At 39.5% G+C, this 26,040-nt stretch overlaps 1 protein-coding gene across 4 annotated transcripts in view; it reads right to left on the minus strand.

Annotated features, from left to right (window-relative positions):
- Positions 1-290: 290 nt before the first annotated feature.
- Positions 291-26,040, minus strand: part of LOC137149545 (programmed cell death 1 ligand 1-like) — a 30,998-nt gene continuing 5,248 nt past the window's right edge. Inside the window, exons 1-9 of one of the 4 annotated variants that reach the window (XR_010918799.1) lie at positions 18,679-18,786; positions 11,130-11,198; positions 10,116-10,469; positions 8,623-8,916; positions 6,071-6,181; positions 3,163-3,219; positions 2,466-2,531; positions 1,984-2,162; positions 291-1,350 (exon numbers count right to left, since the gene is read on the minus strand). Coding sequence is in view for 3 of the 4 variants with exons in the window: in XM_067543043.1 (XP_067399144.1) it covers positions 1,328-1,350; positions 2,466-2,531; positions 3,163-3,219; positions 6,071-6,181; positions 8,623-8,916; positions 10,116-10,469; positions 11,130-11,184 (960 nt within the window). In the remaining variant the exon portion in view is untranslated. Of the gene's footprint in view, positions 1,351-1,983; positions 2,163-2,465; positions 2,532-3,162; positions 3,220-6,070; positions 6,182-8,622; positions 8,917-10,115; positions 10,470-11,129; positions 11,199-18,678; positions 18,787-26,040 lie in introns of those variants that run through there. The other 3 variants (XM_067543043.1, XM_067543044.1, XM_067543045.1) reach the window with 3 other exon arrangements.

Raw genomic sequence — 26,040 nt, forward strand, 5'->3', positions numbered from 1 at the left:
TTCACTCTATGGATTTCAGCTTGTTTCAGTGCAGCAGGAGAGTTATAAACTTTGTCCATAGGTGTTAATACCCCTTTAGTTTCTTTATAGAAAAGACTTGGCTACTTTAAGTCTAAAAACAAAATTTAAGTACAGTGAATTTCCAGATCTCAAATGATGGTTTTCACAGGAGATTGGATAAGGTTACTTGGAGAGACTATGAATGATATTTCAAGTTATTGTACTAACATACACACATCTTAAGAAGTGTTTGTCCTTCAGGTAGGCATGCCACATGTAAAACATTATACAAAAGGGGAAGTGCTTAGGAAACAGGATACAAAAGGAAACAAAAAGCCCTCTTTATTAAAAAATATAATTGTGAGTTTTATTGTAATAAATAATTCTAATAATTTATGACACAGTGATAGCAAAAAACAGCTAGGCACCTTGCAAAATATAACCAAACCATACCTTAATTATACTTAGTAAATGTAATCCAAAAATGCTTCCAAAATGCATGCTAAATGATTTCATAAGAGCCTATTTTGTATCACAGAAGAACAGAAGTTCCATCTTAACTGTTTCCAAGATGGAAAGCCCCAAAAGAGTCCACTCTATAGGCTATTCTTTTAGAAGGTCCAAAGTCTTGCTTTTCAGATGGTTGATCAGAATAGTGACCAGTTATGAGCTGGTGGTGGCAAATATAACCCTAGTAACAATAAACAATAGAACTTCTAACTCTTCAAAGTGCAAGAGATTATCTGCTGACTTCCAACTCAGGAGGAATCCTGATGCTGACAAGAAGGTTAAACAGCCTTTCTCAGCCTTAACTGCAGAACGTTAATCAATATCTTAAAATCTGGAATAAGGAGAGAAGATGGCCCACATGCATGACATTCAGTCTCCTCCTTATCCCTGTTTGGGTCAAAGTGCTGACAACTTCATCCATGGAGGCTGGAAGTGGTAAAGTCTCAGCAGGGAATTTAGAGCTCAGAGAAAAATCGGAACATTTATAAAACAGGTATGAAAGGCATTAGGGTCAGGGACCTAAAGTGCTTTCTTTTTTGATGGAAGTATTAAAAAAAACCTAAACAACATCCACAAAAGTGCATAATAGATCAAGCAAACATGTAGGAACTTAAACAAATACATACACAAAGGTCCTGATTCTGATCAGTTTTACATCAGGATAACTCTATTAACTTCCATGAAGTTACTCTGAATTTACACTAGTATAAATGAAAGGAGAATCAGGCGCAGGAAGTTTTAAAATAGTATTTAAAATCTCCCCCCGCAGAGCTTTAGAACATATTCAGTGAAGAAAATGTTCTGCTGATGATGATGTCTAAGTCACCTCAATTCGTACATCTGTGAAAGGAAAATAAATTAAACAAGCATTATACAAAAAGAAATCACCACACATTTATGACTCCCATCTCCCATCTTTAGTTTGACTAAAGCCAAAAGTAAAATAAATAAAATATAAATATCCTATATTACTACACAAATTCTGCACCAACTTGCACCCATTTAGCCACTAGGATTGCGTGGGTGTAAGTCAATGCAGAATTTGACCCAACCTTTTTAATAATAAGAAGAAAATAAATAATCTTTATTGAGGCTTGTAATAGTTCAATTACCACATCATGGGCCCAATGCAGGCAAAATCTGGTTACATTAAAGGTTTGTACTAGTTTAACTAGATAATTTTTTAATTCAGCTGCACTCTTCTAGTGTAAACTAACTGATGTTTAAATATTAACTGACTGATGGTTCACATTTTGCAATTATATTCTTGATGACTTCGGGCCTGAGTTAGCCAAAATTAGTATGTGTGGCCATTGACTCACAGGAAACTCCAAATACGAACACAGAAGAAGGAACTATCCTTTTAGTAGCCGCTATCAAATTCCAGTTTAGATAGGTGCTCCATTCCCAAGGACAGAGTCATGTGACATATACATGCAAATGAAGTCCAGGGGTTTTAGTGAACATGCTCACATTTTCTCCAAGAGTTAGCATCCTAACAAGGGTGATGGATGGTTTATACCCAGTTGGCTGAACATCAAACAGCTATGGAAGGGGTCTCATTCTGAAGTTACTGGTCTTTCCCTGCCTGGAAACTCCTTTCTGGAGATCAGCCAGAGAGACCTAGGAAGAGAGACCTTGGAAGACCTAGACTGCAAAGATTTAAAAACAAAAAATGTAACTAACAAGTGGGAGAAAGGAAAATGGCAGGCCTCAAATCACTCAATTATTGGGAAAGGATCCCCTAAAACCACTGGAGTGTGCAGAGGGAAGTGCTGAGAATCTGCATTTAAATTTTAAACCTGGTCCACAGGCCAGTTCTTAATCTGTCAGCAATAGCGAACATTAAGTTCTAAATCCCATTGGGATATGCCCCCTTCCTGGACATGGAAGCTGGCAGATGATTTGTGCTGTTTGAAGTTTGCTACTATTTTTTCTTTTTAAGTTGTACTTACTTTTCAGTTCTTCATCCTCAAGAGAAATCACTCTGCAATCACCCTCTTCCTCATCTGTTGATAATTCTTTAAATAAAAAAATAAAATAAAATAAAATAAAAGATCTACACATACATGAGAGAGCATAGTATTTTCCCCCTCATATGGACTTATGTAAAGAATTCTGGCCGTGGCATTCCAGGTAAGCTGAGTGCCTAATTGAACCGCAGGCCTACAGAAAGTATTAATACAGAAAACTTTGTTTTATAGAAATAAAACACTATTCACCTGAAGTGGCTTCTGGGTGAGGGGGGAAATCGGGTCATTTTAAGGCATCTTAAATTGGACACTCAAAACCTGACCCATTCAAAATCACTTATCACTTTTTAAAATCTTGGGCTTTGTGTTTGCCTACAATTTTAGTCATAACCCTAATTTCTCTTTGGTAGGACTGTTTGTGTTGTAATATGTGAAGTTGGTCCAGTTTGATATATTACTTAATAATTTACTGTTCAGAAGATATTGGTTTATTATTTCAGAAAATAAAAGGCACCAAATTCACTCTTTAATTGTTACTGTCTAATCATCAGACAACTTAAAAAGAGAATGCAAAACAGAGCTGAATTCAGTTTTTCTTAGGGTTGCCCCATTATGTAGTGAGTTCTCAATTAAGCCAGTTCACTTGAAAAACATCCAGTCAAATGTATGCAATACTTACTTATCACTTTCACTGCTGCATTATTTGTACACGTCACACTGTCTTGTTCTTTTCTAGCTGCAAGAGAAAAAGGAAGATGAAAGAAAATACTCATTTTAGATTTAGTGTCACTACAAAACCCCTGAAATATTTATCTAACTTATTTGCTGTTGTATATTTTTACCTCAAAAGATACAAATTAGTTATAGTATCTTACTGAAAAAAAATCACCTTTGTCACTGATCCAGTGCAAACACAGGAAAAAGTTCCCTAACATATGGTCGGTCTCTTGTTAACTAGATTCCATTTGCACAAAAGGTATTTAAAAAACAAAACAAAACAAAAACACCTTTTTAAAAAATCCTTTGTTGGGTTTGCTAGCACAGCCCAGTTTTTAAAACCAACATCAACTACTGATGATCACAATAATAGTGATCCTTTAACTGCTGTACTGTTTATCCTTGTCTGAATCAACTTTGCAGTACTGTGAAATATTAGTGTCCCATATAAATTATTGCTTTTAGTAAATACTAAAATACTGCACCTTGAATGGTCACTTGAAAGAGGTCTTAACTTATGCTAAATATCTGTTCCACCTTGTATTTGCTGTGACATTTTAAGAACATTTCCCAAACTGGAAGAAGAGCTCTGTGTAAGTTTGAAAGCTCGTCTCTCTCACCAAACAGAAGTTGATCCAACAGAAGGTATTACTTCACCTACCCACCTAATAAAAGCATTTAGGGCTTCAGCAAGGGATTTACACAGCTAAAATATTACTCTTGTAACTTAGGAATGAAATCAGGAAGGCCAAAACGCAATTGGAGTTGCAGCTAGCAAGGGATGTGAAGGGGAACAAGTAGGGTTTCTACAGATATGTTACCAACAAGAGGAAGATTAAGGAAAGCATGGCCCCCTTACAGAATGAGGGAGGCAACCTAGTGACAGAGGATGTGGAGAAAGCTGAGGTACTCAATGCCTTTTTTGCCTCTGTCTCCACAGACAAGGTCAGCTCCCAGACTACTGCATTGGGCGGCACAGAATGGGGAGGAGGTGAACATCCCTCAGTGCTGAAGGAACAGGTTCAGGACTACTTAGAAAGATTGGACATACACAAGTCCATGGGGCCGGATGCTATGCATTCGAGGGTACTGTGTGGCTGATGTGATTTCAGAGCCATTGGCTATTATCTTTGAAAGCTCGTGGCAACAGGGGGAGCTCCCTGATAACTGGAAAAAAGCAAATATAGTGCCCGTTTTCAAGAAAGGGAAAAGGATCCAGGGAACTACAGACAAGTCAGCCTCACCTCAATCCCTGGAAAAATCAAGGAATCGATTTTAAGGCACTTGGAAGAGAGAAAGGTGATCAGGAACAGTCAACATGGATTCACCAAAGGCAAGTCACGCCCGACCAACCTCATTGCCTTCTATGAAGAGGTAACTGGCTCTGTGGATGTGATATACCTTGACTTTTGCAACGCTTTTGATAGTGTCTCCCACAGTATTCTTACCAGCAAGTTAAAGAAGTATGGGTTGGATGAATGGACTATGAAACGGATAGAGAACTGGCTAGATCATCGGGCTCAACGGGTAGTGATCAATGGCTCCATGTCTAGCTGGCAGCCGGTCACAAGCGGAGTGCCCCAGGGGTCGGTCCTGGGGCCAGTTTTGTTCAACATCTTCATTAATGATCTGGAGAATGGGGTAGATTGCACCCTCAGCAAGTTTGCAGATGACACTATGCTAGGGGGAGTGGTAGATACCCTGGAAGGATACAGAGGGACCTAAACAAATTGGAGGATTGGGCCAAAAGAAATCTGATGAGGTTCAGCAAGGACAAGTGCAGAGTCCTGCACTTAGGATGGAAAAATCCCATGCACAGCTACAGACTAGAGAAAAGGACCTGGGGGTAACAATGGATAGAAGCTGAATATGAGTCAGCAGTGTGCCCTGGTTGCCAAGAAGGCTAATAGCATATTGGGGGGCATTAGTAGGAGCATTGCCAGCAGATTGAGGGAAGTGATTATTTGGCATTGGTGGGGCCGCATTTGGAGTATTGTGTCCAGTTTTGGGCCCCCCACTACAAAAAGGATGTGGACAAGTTGGAGAGAGTACAGCGGAGGGCAACAAAAATGATTAGGGGTCTGGAGTACATGACTTATGAGGAGAAGCTGAGGGAACTAGGCTTGTTTAGTCTGCAAAAGAGAAGAGTGAGGGGGGATTTGATAGCAGCCTTTAACTACTTGAAAGGGGGTTCCAGGGAGGATGGAGGTAGGCTGTTCTCAATGGTAGTAGATGACGGAACAATGGTCTCAAGTTGCAGTGGGGAAGGTGTAGCTTGGATATTAGGAAAACGTTTTTCACTAGCACTGGAATGGGTTACCTAGGGAGGTGGTAGAATCTCCATCTTTAGAGGTTTTTAAGCTGAGGCTTGACAAAGCCCTGGCTGGGATGATTTAGTTCTGCTTTGAGCAGGGGGTTGGACTAGATGACCTCCTGAGGTCCCTTCCAACTCTAATCTTCTATGATTCTATGTCATGTAGGTTCCATATCATGAGGTAGAACAAGGAACTGAAAGCTGATATTGCAACTTGCGTTGGGTGGGAAATGCTTTCACTTCCAAATGGGGAAAGCCAATCATAATTCTCTGCAGCAGCATCTACAGACTGACCAATGGAGCCTGTAAGCAGATGACCACACAGTTCACTGGTACCCGGGAGATGCTAAACCCTACCTTAATGGTTAAAACGTGGTGAAAGCAAATTAAGAAAAAACAAAGGAAGTTGGACGGATGTGGTTAAAAAAAATTAAGATAATCAGTGTTTTCGGGGTGAAGGAGTTGGAACAAACCATCATCAGCTGATTCTAATCCTATTAGTATCAACAAAACAAAGATAACAAAAGGAGAAAAATATAGTGAAAAAGTTTTATACCCTTTTTTACCAAGAGCGTAAATAGAAGGAACGATCCAAAGAGAGCAAACACAGCCACAGCTGTTCCAAAATAGTGTCTATTGTTAATCCTTTGACTATCCATTGTATAACCTAAAAAGGATTAAAAGAAAATTATTAGGGAAATAATCAACTTACAGTAACTAGTTAAATTATTGGAGCAGGTTAAACTTTCTTTAATCTTAGAAATTTCAACAATTTTTTTTTAAAGTGTCTTAGCATTTTTTTCTTGATTGTCAACCAGCTCATGGAACTGGATAAAATGGATACATTTCGCAAGAAAATTGTTACCATTTAAAAATACAGGTTATTAATTATATAGATTTTCTTTATCTTAGATTATTTGGAAACCCAGCACCCTGAGAAAATAGTTAATAATATTGAATTACAATATTTTGTAAAGCTAAAAATTCATTTGAGAAGTTCAAACAACAGTGACCACCACAAGACATGTCCATGACTCATTACTATGTTCAAAGGGGAAATACAAAACCATGGAAATGTAAGGCTGGAATAGACCTTGAGAAGTCAGAAGGTTCAGCTCCCTGCGCTGAGACAGGACCAAGTAAACCTAGCCCATCCCCGATAACTTTTAAGAACAGGTTGGACAAACAACTTCAATGATGGGGATTCCACAGCCTCCTTTGGAAGCCTATTCCAGATCTTAACTACCCTTATATAGTTAACAAGTTTTTCCTGATATCTAACCTAAGCTCCCTTACTGCAGATTAAGCCCATTACTTCTTGTACTACCTTCAGTGGACATGGAGAACAATTGATTACAGTCCTCTTCATAATAGCCCTTAACGTATTTGAAGACTATTATCAGGCTCCTTCTCAGTCTTCTTTTCTCAAGACTAAACATTCCTAGGTTTTTTAACCTTTCCTTGTAGGTCAGGTTTTCTAAAACTTTTACAATTTTTGTTTCTCTCCTTTGGACTCTCTAATTTGTCCACATCTTTCCTAAAGAGTGGTGCCCAGCGCTGAGCATAGTACTCCAGTTGAGGCCTCAGCAGTACCGACTACAGCGAGAACATTACCTCCTGTATCTTATACGGGACACTCCTGTTAATACACCCCAGAATGATATTAGCCTTTTTGAAGTCTAACATTTTATGAAGGGAGCTTAATCATTAGGGAAAAGATATACAGTAGTGCAGAAACTGATTTTACACTTACACTGCAACCCTCCATCTGAAGCTGTAGCTAACAACCTCACTGTGCACATCGTAGTTATAAACCCCTTCTCCCACAATGTACATTATCACCCTGCTCTAGGCATTTCAGAATGATATTTAAGCAACTTGTCTTTGCTTTCTCTTTTGATTCTGCTGCTTTCTGCTATGTGCACATTAGGGATGATTATACACAAATTCAGCTGTAATAAATTTTAAATTGAATTCAAGGACACACCCTGATGCTGCACTTCAAGCCATGTGAGACAGTCTACAAACAGAAACTGTTTCAAACAAGATAGAAGACAATTTAAAATTTGCTTTGTTTCAGAAGTTAGTGGTATCCAAAGAGATGCACTGGATAATACAAAAGGTTGTAATAGGTTGCAGGGAGATCATTTAGTCACCAGCAAACAAAGAGTAAACTACAGTTCAGCTTCCTCCTTCTCTTCCATAGGTGTTCCAAGAAATGGGTATCAGAACACCTGCTCAGGAAAGAGACTGGGGAGTATCCGTTTGGGAAGGCAGAGTTCCACTCTTGGGATTACAAGAGTGGACTGTATCTCACCTGGAGAATTTTCTGTTTAAATCATTTCACTGCCTTGTTAAATAACACCACTGTTTGTGACATTGCTCACTACATTTATTCCCTCTGATGATTTATTCCAGCAGTTTTCAGGGCCCTAGTCTGGACTTTTGCATTTATGCAACTTCTTCCACCCCCTCCATTCTATACACAGATTTTGATCCTGATACTAATTTGTTTAAATTTAATGTAGGGATAAGGAATTGATGGCTATGATCGCCTAATTGTACATTTCTGGGTAATATGTTTACGATTAGGTTACAAGAGAAGATTTAATTTCTAGGCTCCAAGCTAGTCACTTTTTCAGAAGAAGAAAAATGGGACATTCACATAATTTTTAAGTCTGTGCAGAACTCCCAAACTTGAACCACCATCCCACCCACTCCATGTATACTGGAAACATTACCATGGTGAAAAAATATCCTAACAACACCACTTTGCATTTTCAGTATTCGGAGCGCATTACAATTATGATCACATTAATGCCTACACAACCCCTGCAAGGTATTATCTACATTTTGCATGTGGGAAACTGAAGCAAAGCAGTTCTGTGACTTGCCTAGTGCCACAGAGGAAGTTAGTGTAAGAGCCTAGTGTAAGATTAAAAACCCACACAAGAGTTTCCACTCATTAGGCCTAAAATTTAAAACCACCAGATTATACCCATTTCTACAAAATGTTACTTAGTTTTGTATAGATTAGGAAAAGCAGGTTGTGCTTTTGATCCAATTTAGACAACCTTACAGCGTATTAACGTACTTGAGAAATATTACCTGGTATGATTAAAATAGTAGATGTGTTTTCTTTAAGTTCTTTATTCCAAAATATACAGTGAAAAGTCTCATTAATACTTGTGTTAATTTTAAGTGTACTTGTCACACTGTACAGTTGATCGGTTCCTGTTTCATAACTTGTGTTTGCTTTTTCACTGAAGTCTTTAAGTTCCCCATTCTGCCAAATGACCTCTGCTTTAGGATACCCTTTTGACTGGCATGTTAACTCCCATTCGTTGTGTCCTGCAGTCCTCTGGACAGTCACAGTTCTTTTGGTTATGTTTCTATAAGGAGCTATACAAAAACAACAACACAAAAAGCAAATATAGCTATGGAGCTGACAGAAGGATGTGTGTTATTTCAGGAAGCCAAAATTTTACGTGTCAACTTGCCTTGAGCAAGTAATATTTTTTGATGATGAAGTTAAACATTGTTTATATTATCATTATGGTAAAAGTGGGGAGGTAGGCTTTGTACTTGGACTGATCTATTGCCAATAGTTTTGCAACTTTTTTATAGATTGTATCAGACTTCCCACCCAGTGCTTTCTCCAGCTGGCCTCCACAACATCATTCTTCATTTGTATCACTGCCATGTGTGGTAGTAAAGGGTAGAGTCATGGACTTGACCCAGGCGTAGGGTTGGGCTGATGTATAAGTGCCATGGGTTTGCCTCAGAAAGGTCAATGAAGGCTGCTCTGAATGTTGAATCCAAGTGGACAATTGGAGTCCTAGGGATTCTGCACTATACAGAACCCACAATTTATCCCTTAGCTTCCATCAGCATTTGAGGGAATTATTTTCATAAATATCTGTGTATTAAAGTGATATTAATATTCCCCTTAGTCTACTTTTTTTCTACTACATCTTTGTGGGAGAACAGTTGGTAGTTAATTTTGCATTCTTGATACCAAGTAACCTCTTGTGCAGAACTGCCAAGTTCAACCTGCAATATATACCTAGCAACGCATACATTTCAGAAAGAAAATGAGGGCAATATATAACTTGTATCGGGGTCCCAGGCTGGGGCAAGAGGTGTCAGCACCATCCCTGACCAATGGTACTTTGCCTTTCCTCTCCCCTACCTATGCTGGATTATTCCTCTTCTCCAGTAGGCAAAACCGAGTGAGAAGAGGCCACAGAGGGTGGGTACAGCATCTTCAGTGAGAGCAGGAGGTAGGAGATGCTCAAGGAAGCCTGGGAACTTCTGCATAAGAAGTGCTCTGCCTCATCTCCATCACCCTCATCGCACTCCAAATGTAGGCGAGAGAAGGAAAGGGTGGACAGCACTTGCTCTCGGCAGTTGAGTTGACAATGCTGTAACACAGAGGCTTGAGCTAGATCTTACACATGTTGTGAATGCTAGTTACAGATCAAGAGCCAGATTTCACCCCCTGGCATTATTGCCACCCTAATGAAGTCAGCAAGGGGAGGCTTGTAACTGGATAATGCAGTAATAATCTGATTCTCACTGTCTGGAAAAAAAATACTTACCTTTTACTTTCAAAGTGATTGTCTTGTAATCAGCTCCCTCATAGCCGATGAGACAGAGGTAAGTTCCTGCATCTGTAAGTTTTACACTGGTGACCTGAAGCATAGACTGTCCCAACTGCAGTTTATCTTTCAACAACTTTACTCTTCCCCTGAAGTTGCTGTGTTGGGTTTTAAAGTTTTCTGTTCCTTTGTGAAGTTTGTAAACCTCTTCTGTATGTTCCTCTTTTTTCTCCCAAATGACACTTAAATTTTGAAGCTTTAATTGACCATTCACTCGAAACCTGCATTCCATGGTCACGTTGCTCCCATATTCTACAGTGTAGTGTGGCTGGGGAACTTCAACTGTGAATAAAGCTGGAAAACAGAATTCAGAATAAAATTTATTTTCCAAATAGGACCATGATTTTCAAAGTTATATTTTACCAACTGTATACATACATTTGTGTGTGTCTAGTTTATGCACACAAATATCCACAGTGTGTGCATGCAAGTTAGGCATTTGTGCATATACATAACCAGTTAGGTACCTAACTGGCTATTTATACCTGAGTTGTGTAAACACACACAAACACACAATTTGTATAGATAAACTTAGGTGTGGGTGTCTTCTTGGCCTATATTTTCAGAACACCGTGGAGAAGCTTGTACCGCTGCTGCCTGATACAAGAGTGCTCTATGTATATAAATAGTTACTAGATAAAGTGCCAGTAGATGACAGTGAAGAATATGTAGCATTGTTCTTGGGTTTTGTGAACCAATAAAACTTGTGCACTTTGTGCAGTTCCTTACATCTGCTTTTAACACCTCCCACGTAGTTCTGTGGATAAACTGAAACATTTACTCCTGTCAGCTATAGAAGACCAGACCTTTTCAAGCCACGTGTTTGGATTAACATTTAAATTATAAAGAACAGTAGTTTTTTACCTAAAAGTTTAAGAAAAAACTAAGTTGGAAGTTATAATTGCTGTGCCTATACACTGAAAGTAAACCTAAGCAAATATTTCAGCTTCTTACCATTTAGGACATGCCAATGGGACATGAATATACACAAAAGCAATGTATTTTCCATCTTGCAGAAAGAACCTAAAATGATAAAAAACACACAATAATAGAATTTTGTAACATTACACTATACAGCATACTGTAGCCAGGCAGAATGTAGCAACTGGACATAAGCACTGAATTCTACTATAAACAGAGACATGCTAGATTGCCAAAAGGTACATCAGAAGTCTAGTATTGCATCTGTGACTCTGGAGGAAATTGCAAATATTTTGGTAGATCAGGTAACAGAATCCTTGTTCTTCTTCAGCATATAGCTGTGTCAACTTCTGGCCACCAGATTTAAAAAATAAATAAATAAATCCCACATTCATCCATCATCTGTAATGTAACAGTACACTTTTCATCAATTTATGTCACATAGTAAATGCTTATATAGACATTGGTTAAAGTAGATTATAGTAGAGAGCTCTCACTACACTAGCCATTGGGGAGGGAGGAAGTTATCTGGAAACATTGTTCCTCCAAACCAAAAAAAGAGGTGGGAAAAGCTCCCTAGCTATAGGATTAGAGGTAAAATAATGGAGAGCCCTCCACTCCCTTAACCCAGCATGAAATATATCAGCTGTTAACAGAGCTAGTTGAATGATATAAAAATAAAGTGCGAAGGTTTGTATTCTGAATGGTTCTTAGGTTCAGCCATGTTTGTACCAGTTAATTTTGCAGTTCACATACATGCACAAATACAGGTTTCAGTCTCCTTTTTGGAGAATAAGAATATGCATATTTACATGAAAATAAGATTATTCCCATACCTTAAAAGTTTCAGTCATCCAGTCAGGGAACAGAAACTATACTGTAGCATCAGGAATAGTCAAATGAAGGGACGAAACAACCCTATTTAAAAATCCACAATTCTCCTCTAATCCAGTTGAAGCCTTCTCACTCCAATGCCTGTCCCCCTGCAGCTGACTACCTACGCTGTACCCCTCAAAGAGCACTTTCAGTTCTCCCAGCTTCCCTAAAACTACATCCGCCTGCAACCCAAAGCGTGAAGGAAAGAAACCCATTATAGTACCATGGGACCAAACACAGATTGCAAACAGCACATAACAAAAATAAATGCTTTTCAAATAATCCATAGTCTGAAAAACATTTGTGTAAGGTCTTTGGTGGTCGAGCCATGAACATAAAAAAAAGGACTAAATTTAATCAGATAGTGTCTTCCCAACAAACACTGTGACCAACTCCAGCTCTCAAGATTACAAGATTGAGAGTTAGCCAACATGATGTCCATATTGATTTTCTTAATTGTTAACACCACACTTGTACATGTAACAAACCAATTACACAAACCAATACACAGCATGGATTTCTTACAGGTAATTAGCACATTAGGCATATGTAAGGCACATCACTTAAGTCACAGTAAAATATTCTGTTGTGCAGGGTGAAATTCACTTCCCTGTATGAAGCCCAAAGTAAAGGGTGAAGGTTTGGCATACAAAATCCATCCCTTTGACCCAGGCTGAAGCACATACTAACTTATGCCCATATATAAAGGCCATTGGCTCTGCACATCAGTTGTGGACTGAGTCCTAAGCCCCTTCCCTGGCTCACTTTGTCTTGCCCCCCCCCAAGCCAGCTGAGGCAGGGTTGGCATTAAAGAACCCTTCTACAGCACGCATCCTGTGTGGCTGCTCTTCTGTTGAAACTCCCCCGTCATGCTACTTCAAAGTGGAACTTAAGTGGTGCTAACCTTGCCTTAAATCTTTACATTTTGTGAATATATGCATATATATATATGCATATAAAATATATATAAAATTTTGTGAATATGTGCAGCTGCTAATCTTGACACAAAGAGAACATACCTAAATAAATGCCTCTTTGTAATAGGATCTGCAACTTTTGGGGCCAGGAGTGAAGGGGTTTATAGGCTGGCCTGAAAAGAGGAGGTGCAGTTGGCTTCATCCTGCAACCCTTGCCAGAAATGTCAAGCCTGGAGGGGGGAGGGGGAGAGGGGAGACAATCATACAGAGAACAAGAGACAAAAGTAAGGGAGTAGGCTTGAGAGAGCTGGCTGCCCACTCTGTTGAAGGAAGGAATTGAATCCAGGGACCGAGAACCACAGCCTGAATAAAGGGAAGGCACAGTGGAGCTTCCCTGTGATGGGAAAAATCAGACTACAGACTGTTCTGCTTAGCAGGTGGGAAGAGTGGGGCAGGTTTCTCTGGAGTATCAAAAAGCCTAGAGTTCAGCTCTTGTGTTTTTTCCTCACTCTGTTTGAGTTTACAAACTCTTTGAAAGGCTAGTCAGTGAATGAGACTAGGAGAGGGGAACAGAAGCTCAGAGTGAAAGGTCTGTTTCTGGAGTAGGCTTGTATCCTAGAAGGAAAGAACTTCATTTTGGGACAAATTGTTCCTGTGATGAGAGTAATCGTAGAAGGCTGACATATGAACCTGGAAGAACTTGCCCACAAAGGATGTGACTACTGAAATTCAGAATCCCTTAAAACAGGAAATCTGCTATTTTAATGCTGCAGAGGTGGGCAAAAATGTCACGGGATATTTTCCTTAAGGAAACAACCCAAAGGCCAGGACAGCTCACACTGCATATAAACCAACATCAACAATCATTATGGAGCCTGCTCCTGCTCCAGTTGAAGCTGACAGACATTCTCCTACTGACGTCAATCAGAGCAGCCTCATGCCCTAAACGTTAACTAAGCTTTTAAAGGCAATTACTGTCTTTTTATTACATATCTGTACAGCACCTAGCACAATGCCCACCCCAATATCTGTTAGGCATCTATGGGTGCTACTGTAATACTAATACAAAAAAATGATCATAACCTGAAGTATTCTAAGTTACCAATAACAACTATATGTCACCCTTTATATTTGCTGATAAAGAGTTCTAGAACACAGCTATTGTGCTCAATTCTTCTCTCATCTAGGTTTTATGTTGCTGTAACTCCACTGACTTCACTAGGGAAACTTCTGCAAAAATTCCGCAGTGTTGTGAATAGTGGTTCAGCTCAATGAAAGGCGGCAATGCAGGGAACGTTACTATAAATAACATTAAGCATCATTTCATCTAACCCTGTTCAGAGCAAGGTTTGATCAACAGTAGTCCCGTCTACACTAGGGCTCCCAGTATTGCTAACATGGGTGGTGCTGAACTGCTGTTAGCAATGTTGAGAAATTACAACAGTGTTATTTTGTGTAGACTTGTAAGCAAGAGTAAAAGAAGGGGGGTGGGAGGGAGAGCACAACACCCCCTCCTCTGGAAAAAGCAGAGGGAAAGCTTTCCAGTCCTCTTCATTGCTTGGAGGAAACAAAGCTCCCCCACAGCTCCCTCTCCTCCTTGGCCGGGACAGTAAGAGCTTCCCCTCCAGCTTCCTGTACTCTAACCACTGTTTGTAAGTGAGAGAAAACTGGGTTCATTATGTTAAGCTCAGTGGAACAAAGAGCTCCAACAACATCATTAGCTTTCTCGTACTGTGGTACTTTAAACACTACAAGGTGGCTAGGGCATAATTAAATGTTAAAGACCATAGTCTGATTGTATTTACACTAAGTATAACAAAAAAGCAACTTCATGGTGCAGTGGTTACTCTGGATTTACACCAGTAACAGCACAACATGACTTTTAAAGCACAGTTACTTTAAAGTGCACCAATTTATTGTGTTTTTGCATAGCTCAGGGTATGTGCACATGAGAACAAAGGTTGAATTCAAAGTATGCCACCTTTAAAGGTCATCTAGCCCTGTAAATGTTGTGGCAAACATTTCTCTGCTCCCAACCTATTGTGACATCTAGCCACAGTACAACTGTCAAGGAAGAAATACATAGATGTAGGTCAGAATTTAACCTTGTTACTGTAAAGTGTGGGAGAGGCATAGAAAGTCCTATAGAAACAAGTGAAAAAACAGAACCATTTGAATGTACTCATTTAAGTACTGAGTAATCTGAAAGTACCCTAGAGGTGGTTGAGGGGGTGGATTTTTGAGAGTAGCTAGACAGAACTAGGAACTTCTTGCACTAGTTTCTTTTGCAGTTAGAAAACTGCTTAATGATGTACTCTTCATATAGACACATCTTTGCAGAGTGAGGGCCAGATCCTGCCCTTAGGAAAGTGTGTACATCTCCACTGAATTCAGTGGGAGCTACATGCACTTAGTAAAGGAAAGAATTGGGCTCTTAGAGCTCAGAAATTGACAGATAGTTGAGAGAGCTACATAAGATAAGAATCTTTCTTTGTGTGTTGCAAGCAATAAACACGCATCAGAAAAACTTCCCAAGGGATGCAATTTCAATAAGGGATGGAGTGATTCTTATTAAATGAGAGTGAATGAAAACAAAGAGAGACAGGGTGTGTATACATCAATCAATATATACACCAAGGAAGTATACACTGTGCTTCAATGTGCTTTATTAAATATAAAAGTACACCTATACGTGTCTCTAGGCATCCTGAGAGCAATTAAATTCACATGAGGGTATAACAAAAATTAAAATAGCAGCCTCAAGTCGAACCCCCATTCCACTCTGCTCTATGCCTTCAGACTAGGAGCCATATCAAATAGATGGCTTTTTCTTCAGCAGGCCCGGAATGTCTACAGAGTCGGCTATTTCAGATGATGATCTAAAAACTAAACATAGAGTCTGGCTAAAATTACCTATAAGAGTTCAGACATTGACTGATGGACATACACATGGACTTCCATGTGAAGAGTGTTGTTGTTGTACTGATAAAATAGGTGTGTTTTAAACTATTGATTGTATTTGTAGAGGTTAGATACATGCTTGAAGCACATGTTGCTGTGTGGATGATGCCATACCATGCATGAGGAGAGGTGATCTTACCCCATTAATCATGGGTCTGATAATGTGGGGTATTGAGCTCTCTCAGCTCCCACTGAAATCCATGTGAATTGAGCACACTATGGATGAGGTCATGACACCTTGCAGGACAAGCTGTAAATGAGGCTGCTTTTGTGTCCATATCTCCCCCTGATGGTTCCTCATCATTCTCCTCCGTTAATGCTCTCTCTGCCCCTTCCAAATATCAAGCTGTACTTTTTAGCCAAGTAACTTCATTTTCAAAGTTTTTAATTAGACCCATTCTAGTGGCTCAGTCTTTCTTTCAACGTGCAGAGCACCTTCTGTGTGATGCTGAATGCCTTTGACTCCTATTGCTGTCATGGGAAGTGAAGACACCCAGTACCTGGCAGGTTCAGGCCCTAGGACTCCATGTGTCTACTTTGCTGTCCCAACTTTTAAGGCCAAGTTCCTTTCTGTTAAACCAGTGGGAAATCCCTCAGTAAATCTATTGGCTTCAACAGATCCTGCCCAAAAAAACTGACAATTGAAGGATCCAATTCTGCAGACCTTTGTTTACCTGACTCATCCTTATTCACACAAGTAGGCCTGGGAAAGTCAATGGGACTTTTCTTATGAGCAAGATCAGCCTCAACAAAAAATGTGCAGACAAAGGAGACAGAAAGGACCCAAAATGACATTTTTACTTTTCAGTTTTTTTATGTTAACTCTTGACTGCTTTCTCTGAAAATTACTATGTTTTACTACAAGAGCGTAACTATCAAAGTTACTGTGATAGGTACAACCTCACTCAGCTGCCCACTACTTCCTTTGAACATTTGCTCAGGGTTGGGAAATAGAGGGGAAAGAATGCCACTGGGGAAGGCATCTAGATGATCACCAACATCAAGTGTCTAGTTTCCTTGTTAATTGCTTTCTTTACGTATTGCTTTTGTCTTATAGACATTATACATTAAGAAAAAAACCTTGTTGATAGCAGATACAGCTCTTTATTGTGGCAAATACTTTATGCTATCATTTATGAGCAAAATATTAATCCTAATTAATGGGTCAAATAATTTAAAACTTCACCATCAGCAGGTTCAATATTTTTTCTGTATCTAATGTATGTAAATTCAAAAGCATCCTATATTCATGTCTGTGTTCAGTAGCAGATTTTCCTGACTGATATTGTAACTCTTTTGCCACATGATATTCTAATCAAAATACATTATCAGAATAGCTTTCAGAGATTAATTCTTTATAGAACCTTTTAAAGTTTTCTTTGGTGTAGCTGAAAAGGGTGCTTGGCCATAAACAAAAAACTAACGCATCTGCACACATGTGGATGCAGAATTAAATATGAAAGTCTTCGTTTTCAAGGTTGTCTGGCTATGACCGTTTAAAGAATCAGTTTTGTATTCTTTATTCAGGCAAAATGCCTATTGAAATCAGTGGAAATGTTGAGATTAACTGAACAACAAGTTAATGACTACAAAAATATATCACTAGGGTGACCCAAGAAATATTTTGTCATTTACAGCACCTCAAAGCTAATTCCTTATTTAAGGAGCATTTTGTAAATTGGAAGGTAGGATAGGTGTGTGGCATTTTGCACAGATATAAAACTATAGGTCAGACAGCAGACTGTGCCAGCTACTTCAGCACAGATTAACAGTCTCTGGGATGTGTCACTTGGGGTGACCCAAGAAATATTTTGGCATTTATACACTTCCAGCTCTTATTCAAATTAAGAAACTGTTTCATGAAGTGGGACTGGATAACAATGGTTACAAAATCTATAACATGGTTATAAAATTCAGTCTAGTTTATTCTGAGGAAATTTCTAAGAAATGCAAACTCGTGTTGAAGAATTTAAAACAAATAAAGCGTGCTTTTCAATAAGAAACCAGGAACAAGAAACAAGTCAGCCTTGTCATATCCCCCTGGGGACTAGAAAGGAGGGCAGGCAGCAACCCTCTCCCTCCTCCTCGCAGACGACAGCAGCCGTGATGGCCGCTGCTAAGGACACAATAACGTCCACTCTGCTCATGCTTTCCCCTCCATAGGGGGATGGCTAGTGGATCTGCATAGGATGCATAGCATGCTTCGTTCTCGGTGGGGCTAGGGTTCATGGACATTCCGGGGCGGAGGTCACCATGTACAGTCAGGCTCCCGGTATCCTGCACTTTCAGTTTTGTTTACATACAAAAGTTACGTTAATGTAACTACGCCCTTTTTGAAATCAAATCAAAGTGGATATAGAGCTGTCTGTGCAACTTGGGTGCGTCTAGGCAAAGCCCTTCCTTCCCCGTGCACTCCCCCCACCCCCACCCGTTTTCACTGTAAACGGGGGGTTTCAGAAAAGAGGTAGGATTTGCTCCTAAATGAGGAGTGCTTTAAAGTCAGTCTAAAATGGGGGGAGGGGGTGTCTCCCTCCAAATGCGAACGATCTGGCAGCTCCCTCTCACTATCTCAGTTTGAGCACCCCTGGATGAAGCCATACAGCCCTGTGCATCCCACTCGGATACCTTTTTATGGCTACAACATGAAGCGAAACATCCGAGTAATAGACACACACGCCTACTGCCACGGTCCGCAGTTATTGCCATTAAACGTGCAGACTCTAGAAACAACGCCCTATTTTGTTTGCTACGTATCTGTAAGGTTCTCGCTCCAGCCTTTACTACCCTTTGGGCGGCGGGGCAGGGGAGACTGACTACATTGTTCCTACCTGGTGAATGGATGGGATGACAGACAGCGCCACCGGCTCAGCTGGAGTCAGCAGGCAAAGCGGCAGCAGCAGGCAAGCCAAGCAGCTCCTCCCAAGCCAACAGCTGCTCGCTGTTTGCGCAGGGCTGCAATGAGAGGAGAGTACGGGGGCCGAGAGGGAGTCTTCTTTCTGCCCGCGCTCCACCCCCACACTTCCCTTCTGCTCTTACTTCAGATTCACACGGTTGTGGGCTTGGGGCATGCACCCGGGGCTCGCCTCAGTGACCCCAGCCGGGAAGGCAAACGGAAGGGAATTCCAACCTGACATAGTCAGGGCCACTCAATCTCATGACTATCAGTGTCATAATGAGAGTCGTTTATCCAGAACAATCCCCTTCGTTTCTGCTTGAAAACACTCTCAAGTCAATTCAGAGTCCAGCCAGAGCCTCTGGAGTCAACAGAGCCCCCTGCTGACTGGAGCAATGCAGGAGATACCCTCAAGAGATTCTCACTTCCCTGCTAGGGGAATGGAGACACTTCTTTACTTGGGATTCATTTCAAGGCAATGCTTAAAGTCTCTTCCATCTCTTGGGGGATTCTGCCATCCATGATTCAGTGAAGCATTTTAGAAATTCACTCAGAACTAGTTTGTAACCTGACTCACTCAAAATGTCACAACATGTGACAGCCCTGCTTGCTGAAGTAGTCACAGGTCCAGAGGTGGAGGAGGTAAAACTGTGAGACTAAATGGCATGTGAATGTCCCATTTATCTTTTATTTACCTGTATATTTAGGACAAGAAATAACTGTTCTGCAATAAAAAAAAAAAATCTGCTATTTAGACAACACAGTGTGCAGTATTTTGTCATTAACTCAAAGTTACACTGTTCTCCCTCCATACACTTGTTACTACTCTATTATTCAGGGTTTTCCTCTCAATGATCCTTATTTTTTTCAGCTGTAATATAATAATAAAAACGTATATTGGACAACTCTGAACTGCAAAGTTCAAGTCTGATCCAAGTCTAGGGGTGTAAAGCTCCAGGATGGTAGTTCAGCCCATTTTATAGAGAACAAGGTAATCTGCAAATTTTGGATATGGTGTTGGATCCAAAATTCCCAAAAGTTTGGGATAGGGAGTTTGAAATCAGGTCCATCTCTAATTTGCATGTATTGTTTCTGTTTGTTGAAAATCTCAAATCAGAACATCCTGCTTGTGGTGATATTTGATAAAGCTTTTCCACGATAACTAGAATGACATCCCATCAACCATCCTGTTCTCTCTCCACCTCCTCCTCCCACAAAAAAAGCAGCAAACAAAATATCCTGAAAACAAACCATCTACCACAAGCAAATCTTTTAATATGTCAAAAGGGAGAAAACCTTAAGACTCCAGGAAATCCATAAGGACTTCACTATTGACAATCTATTTTATGTGGAAGATGCTCAGAGACTACAGAAATGGCCAGCAATACAAAACCCGAGAGTATAACGTAAGACCATTTGTGATAATGTAAGTTTGGATCCCATGCTCATTAAAGGCAATGGGAGATTTTTCCATGGTTTCAATTAAGGTTGGATCGCACCAATAAGGAAAGACTATTCTAGTCTGGTGTCTACATCACTCAGGTCTATTATAAATTCCCTCCTTTGTAAAACCAAAAGTTCTGATTACTTGGGGGTATAAACATGAAACAATGAAAGGAAATGGTTTCAGGAGAAAGGGTTAAATCTGTCCAAAATCTGACAAATGCATATATTGCCACCAAAATTATACACAAGTTAGCAGCAACCACTTGGCTACTGCAGCAAGGAGCAATACAAAGTGTTTTATGGTGTGTTGAGCCAGGTCTATGTAGTAAATCTAGCCAACACTGTTGTCTTACACCAGACATACCTTACAACCTATCTAGCTTTGCATCACCACCTCTGCCAAACAGGATTTTGCCTATAATGCTAGGATTTAGCCCATCATTTGTAAAAATATGACTGACTAAAATACTCTATATAAACATAGTATCGTGGGCATAACTCTGAGAAAATATACTTAAAAATAGGAAGCCAAATCCAGTTAAAGTCAGTGAGCTGATTTTTTAAAAATTTCATACAAACCACAATAATTATATCGATGAGACACAAAATAATCTTCCTCCAGCAGAAGGTGGCAGCAATTAGTACTATAACCCTAATTTCTGATAAGAGTATACAGAAGACACCAAGAGAAAGGAGAGCTGATCTTTCTTCAGATTAAGATTTATCCCTATTTTTAAACACCTGTAGACATAAGATAAAAGGAAATTCATCAGATATCTCATTAATTGGTTAGTTTATCAACATACTATAAAACAGCTGATGATCCACCCTGCAGTACATTCCTAGCACAGCAAAATTTTGCACTCAGACCCACAAACTGAAACTGAAATAATTTCATAGGGTGCATTTCCTTCAGTTCTGTTTTCCTGTAACATTTGGACTAATAGGAAAACATCATTGGCGAACTTAAGTTTATCATAACAGAGGTTATTGAAGGGAAAGGAATGTACAGAATTTCAAAACTTTACTGACAATGATAGCCTCTAATAGAAAGAGATATATAGTCATGCTGAAGTACATTATTCCTTAAAGGAAGAACTATAGCCAAGTCTGAACAATCCAAATCACTTTTCATTTGGATATAAATTAACAAACAGATAGAATAAGTTCACTACTTATAGCACGTGTGATCATATCAACAATGGAATAATATATTCTTCTTTTTCTGCGATAAGACACAAACCATGTGATAAACTGAATTTATCCTGCACCTTTTGGCCTCCTCACCTGCAATCTGCCCACAAATCCTCCTTTCCCAGAAGTACTGCTTCTAACATTTCAAACCTCTGAACAGCCATCAGACAAGCCCCACTTTTAGATAATGCAGCATTGGTTGCTGGAAGGATGCCTCAAAATAAATTCACATGAAATGTTTAGTCTACTGGGGGAAGAAAATGACACACGATACTTTTATATTTGATAAATACACAAGCATGTATCCCAGGAAGTAGAAAGAATGACCCTGCAATCCAGTTATTACATACAATGAGGTAGTGCAGCAATATTTTTTCTGGTGTTATCGCCACATCCATAAGTACATTGCTTTTATATAAAAACCAGCATTCCAGATACAGAAATACGTGCTTTGATGGCATACACAACAGGCACAGGTAACCTCACAACTGCAATGTGAATGAACAAGCTAGAACACAAAGATTGTGTCGCTTAAGGCACAGCAATGGGCACATGGAGGTAGGATGGTCTCTGTTTGAAGGAAGAGCCTGTTAATTTTGGCACAGACAGCTCTCGGGTCTGCAGCCACTGAGAGAACATTTTGGACATGTACTATTTTAGCTTTTCTAGCACATTTGGAAGGGGGGCTAATTTGCTAGGCACAACTGGATAAGACATTTCCAAGCCACTCCACCAAGCACATCGGGGATTATCACATCAGAGAGCTAGGCTGCATATTTCCCTAGGTGGCCTCCAGGCTTCTTCAACAGTTCTCTTCTTTGCCATTTTGGGATCCTCCTCAGGGATGCATCCTCCAGGATCACAACTGCCTGAAACAGATTCACTTTCTTTACTAGACATTGTCTTAATAACAAACACACAGTCCAGCAAAAACAAAACACCAAGCAACAACACTACCAAAAACACACAATGAGAATGTCAGCAAAAAAACTGAGCTTACCAAGAAGCCAGAATACTCAACATTATCAAAGCTTTGACAAAGTTGTGCTGGTCTGAAAATATTTAGTAGCGCATACTTTATAGAGTTGAATGGGGTGGAGGGAAATCAACGTTTAAAACCAATCGATGGCAGAATGAACAAGGCCTTTATATATTATATATCTGACAATTATATTAGAAGAAATTTTGAGCTTTGACCCCAACATCCCATAATTACCTCTGCCATGAGTGGGCATCCCACAATTGGCAGTGAGTATCCCACAATACACAGGAAAAATTTCTCATGAGACAGTGCAAATTTGGGACTGTGGAAGGCATTCAATCACAGTACATCATCCTTTTATTGATACAGCATGATGGTGTGTGGATTCAATGTGTCATTACAAATGACAGCATGAACACACATTAATGAAATAGAGTTCTGGATGCACTATGCTGCTAAACCTTATGTTGGTGAAACCTGTGTGTGTAGACAAGGCTTGAATATTGGTTCATATTGGGAAGTCTGTCTGTACAACCACAAGAGCTAGAAGCTTAAGGCCTGATGGTGCCTACTAGGCCCTGCTCTGTTTTGGGAATGATACAGGACTGCATCATGAGTGGGAAAATTAGGAAGCACTGTGACTCAGGGATTCTCTGCAGAATGCATTCCCCTCTCAGAGTAGCCAGCTCCTCTGGCTGGTAGGGGCAGAGCTCCTTTGGAGTAGTTATTGCCATGGGAGTGCTAACAAAGATTGCGATTGTGGCACAGGTGCCAGTCACTATCCAGTCCTAACATTTTGGAGTAAATAGCAAAAGCTCAGGAATTTCTTTTCTCTTTCAGTTCACAGGTATTATCCAGAATTCCCCTTCCCTGGTAGGATGTCCTCCTCCCACACTGGAGATTAATTCTGGTTAGTAAATCATGAACTCTACAAGATATACAGCATTGGATTTAGATATAGGTTCCCGATAAGAAGAAATGCTAAAGCTCATCAAATAAATCTGCATGTAGATATGAGAAAGACATTTAGATAATTATAAATCTTCAAAAATGTTTCTCCATCTATTCCTAACTCCTTTAAATAGCTGTTTAGAAACACTAAAATATACATTAATGCCAGGGTAAGGCAAAAACAAGAAAGTTAAAAAAAACAGAGGTTATGGTTGAAACATTCAGCCTAAGACAATAATAATTAATTGAACTAAATTCGATGCTTGTGTGAACTTCACTGACTTCAGTGGAGTTACATTGGGGATGAATTTGGTCTACTTTGTTTAAACTAAGCTAGTCATTACAATTTATTATACTGTAGGTGACTGTCAAGAAAATGTTTCATTAAAATGAAAGAACCAAACAGATGATTTGCTAATTGTTTTCTTATGCAATATGATTTCACCACATATCATGCTCCTCCTCCGATCTGGTCTACTTTAAGCTCCTGATCCAGTAACCTCACTGAAACTTGTTCTTTGGCATCATCCTAGCAAACTAGAGATGCAAAGCCAACGACCTCAGTCTTTGAATAGCAAATTTAGTTATACAGGTAAGTCTTACAAATTAAACAACCTTCAGAACAATCATTACATTATCTCTAATCAATCAATATACAACAGGAATGAGAAGGTTTAATTCTGGCAACAAAAGGATGTTTGCCAAGAGATTACCAGCATCAAGAGGAAGCCCATTTAATTTTTCAGCATTAATACAGTTCACTTTTGATAAGTGGTTTACTGTAGAATTAGATCTCACTGGAACTTCCCTTAATGGAGACAGAAAACGTTGTGTCAAGGGTTTGTATTTAATCTGTTTCTATATTCAGATTTAGCAAACCTGGAAGAATATTCCTACTTCCTCTTCCATAGAGTGAAATACTAACAGGAAAATTTTCAGAGAAAAAACTCTTCAAGAATTGCAGTTGTTTCCTTGCTGGTCATTAAGATGAGGTCATCAATATCCTCAGCTTGTAGCTCTTTCAGTAAAACTACAGAAACATTTTGTGTAATGCTCATTCCAAAAAGAGAAGAAAAAACTCTTCTGGTGGATCTACTTAGGAATCTTTGCAGTAAGCAGATTTTTCACAGCAAACTACTGACCTTAAGCAAACAAATGTGAACACAAAACAAACAAACACTACAGAGCTCAGAAGATGGGCTATTCTGGGACAGAGAAAAGAGTCCATTGAAAGTTCTGATTTTTTAATAGTTGATTTTTCTATTACATAAACTTCATCTAGTCTTGCTTCTTGAACTGTAATATTGTGAGGCTCTAAATCAGTGATACTCAGATCTCAGTGGTTCCAAATTGCTAATTTGGCTCCTGGAACCAATCAACATTACCCAAAAGAGCCACAAAATAGTGTGACTTCATTGTTTCATTTATTATATAAATTCTCAGAGCAAAATGATTGACCAAGCATTATTATTTTATCAACTACAATTGGCTACTAACCTAGACTGTTTCATAATTAAATTACACTGGTTTTTAATATCATGTGCTGCAAAGAGCTGCAGGAGACACATTAAAAAGCCACTTATACCTTAGTCTGAGTATCATTGTATCACTTGTGAGCCTTAGTCTGAGTATCACTGATCTAAATGATCATTTGTTCTTCCATTTTGGAAAATATAAAGAAGTGTTTTAGAATCAAAGTGTGATGCTTCCCAGGAGTGCCCAAAGTTGTGAAGGTCCTCACTACCAACTGCCCTTAACATGAAGAAATTTCATCTATGCTTTCCAGGGGCCAGCTCCCTAACTCCACCAGTCACAGGCAACACAAGCACTCCTCTCCAGGCCTTTCTATTTACAGGTTAGTGATAGGCACACTCCAACACTTGTGTCCTCTGAGTGTCCAGCCCCTGACTCACTGGGTATGCGCTGAATTCACATATTCACTATTCCCAAAGGAATATGGCACATCAGATTACCAGTTTCACCTCATCATCACCACTCCACTCAACACACTGCACTTAAATCTGTTTTAGTGAAAACAAGTAAATGTTTATTTAATAAAGAATTGTAATTCTAGAAGCAGCAGTGAAAGTATTGGAAACAAATGGTTACATGTAAAATAAAATCACAACATACTGTCTTGTCTAATTAAGTTTAATTCACCCAGTCTTTGCAGCATTTTCCAGCCAGGATTGCTGTGACCCTCTTTTCATAAGAACACACTGACAGTTCATCTTCTCGGTGAAAGACCCACTACACCTCAGTACTCCCACCAATTCCCCCCAAAATTCATCATCTTTACTCAGAAACAGGACACCCCTCAAACTGATTTTGTTTTTCCTACAGATTTTCTCTCATATGAATTCACAATCTTTTCATTAGCATCAGGCTTAATAATGCAAATAGACTTACATTGTAAGCCACGGAATACACAATAACCAGCCAGAGAAATATGCATCTGACTGAACAAAACCTATTTATAACCTCCTGGTGACCTGTCTTAACTCACATACCTTAAGAACATAGTTTTCAGTATAGATGTATAACTCCTTAAATATCCATAGATACATCTCACAGAGATTAGGACGACAAGTGCTTTACTGGTTTTTGGTAGAGACATCACACACCTTTTGGTGCACTATTATGCAGACATCAGACCCAGAGGGTCTCTGTAAACCCTTATGCACCCCATATGCCGCTCCCCCCCCCTCCCCCCCGGTCACTTGG

This window comes from Emydura macquarii, unplaced genomic scaffold (genome assembly GCF_026122565.2).
Source record: "Emydura macquarii macquarii isolate MOO-44397 ecotype Brisbane River unplaced genomic scaffold, CSIRO-AGI_Emac_v2 contig_767, whole genome shotgun sequence".
Taxonomy (NCBI): domain Eukaryota; kingdom Metazoa; phylum Chordata; order Testudines; family Chelidae; genus Emydura; species Emydura macquarii.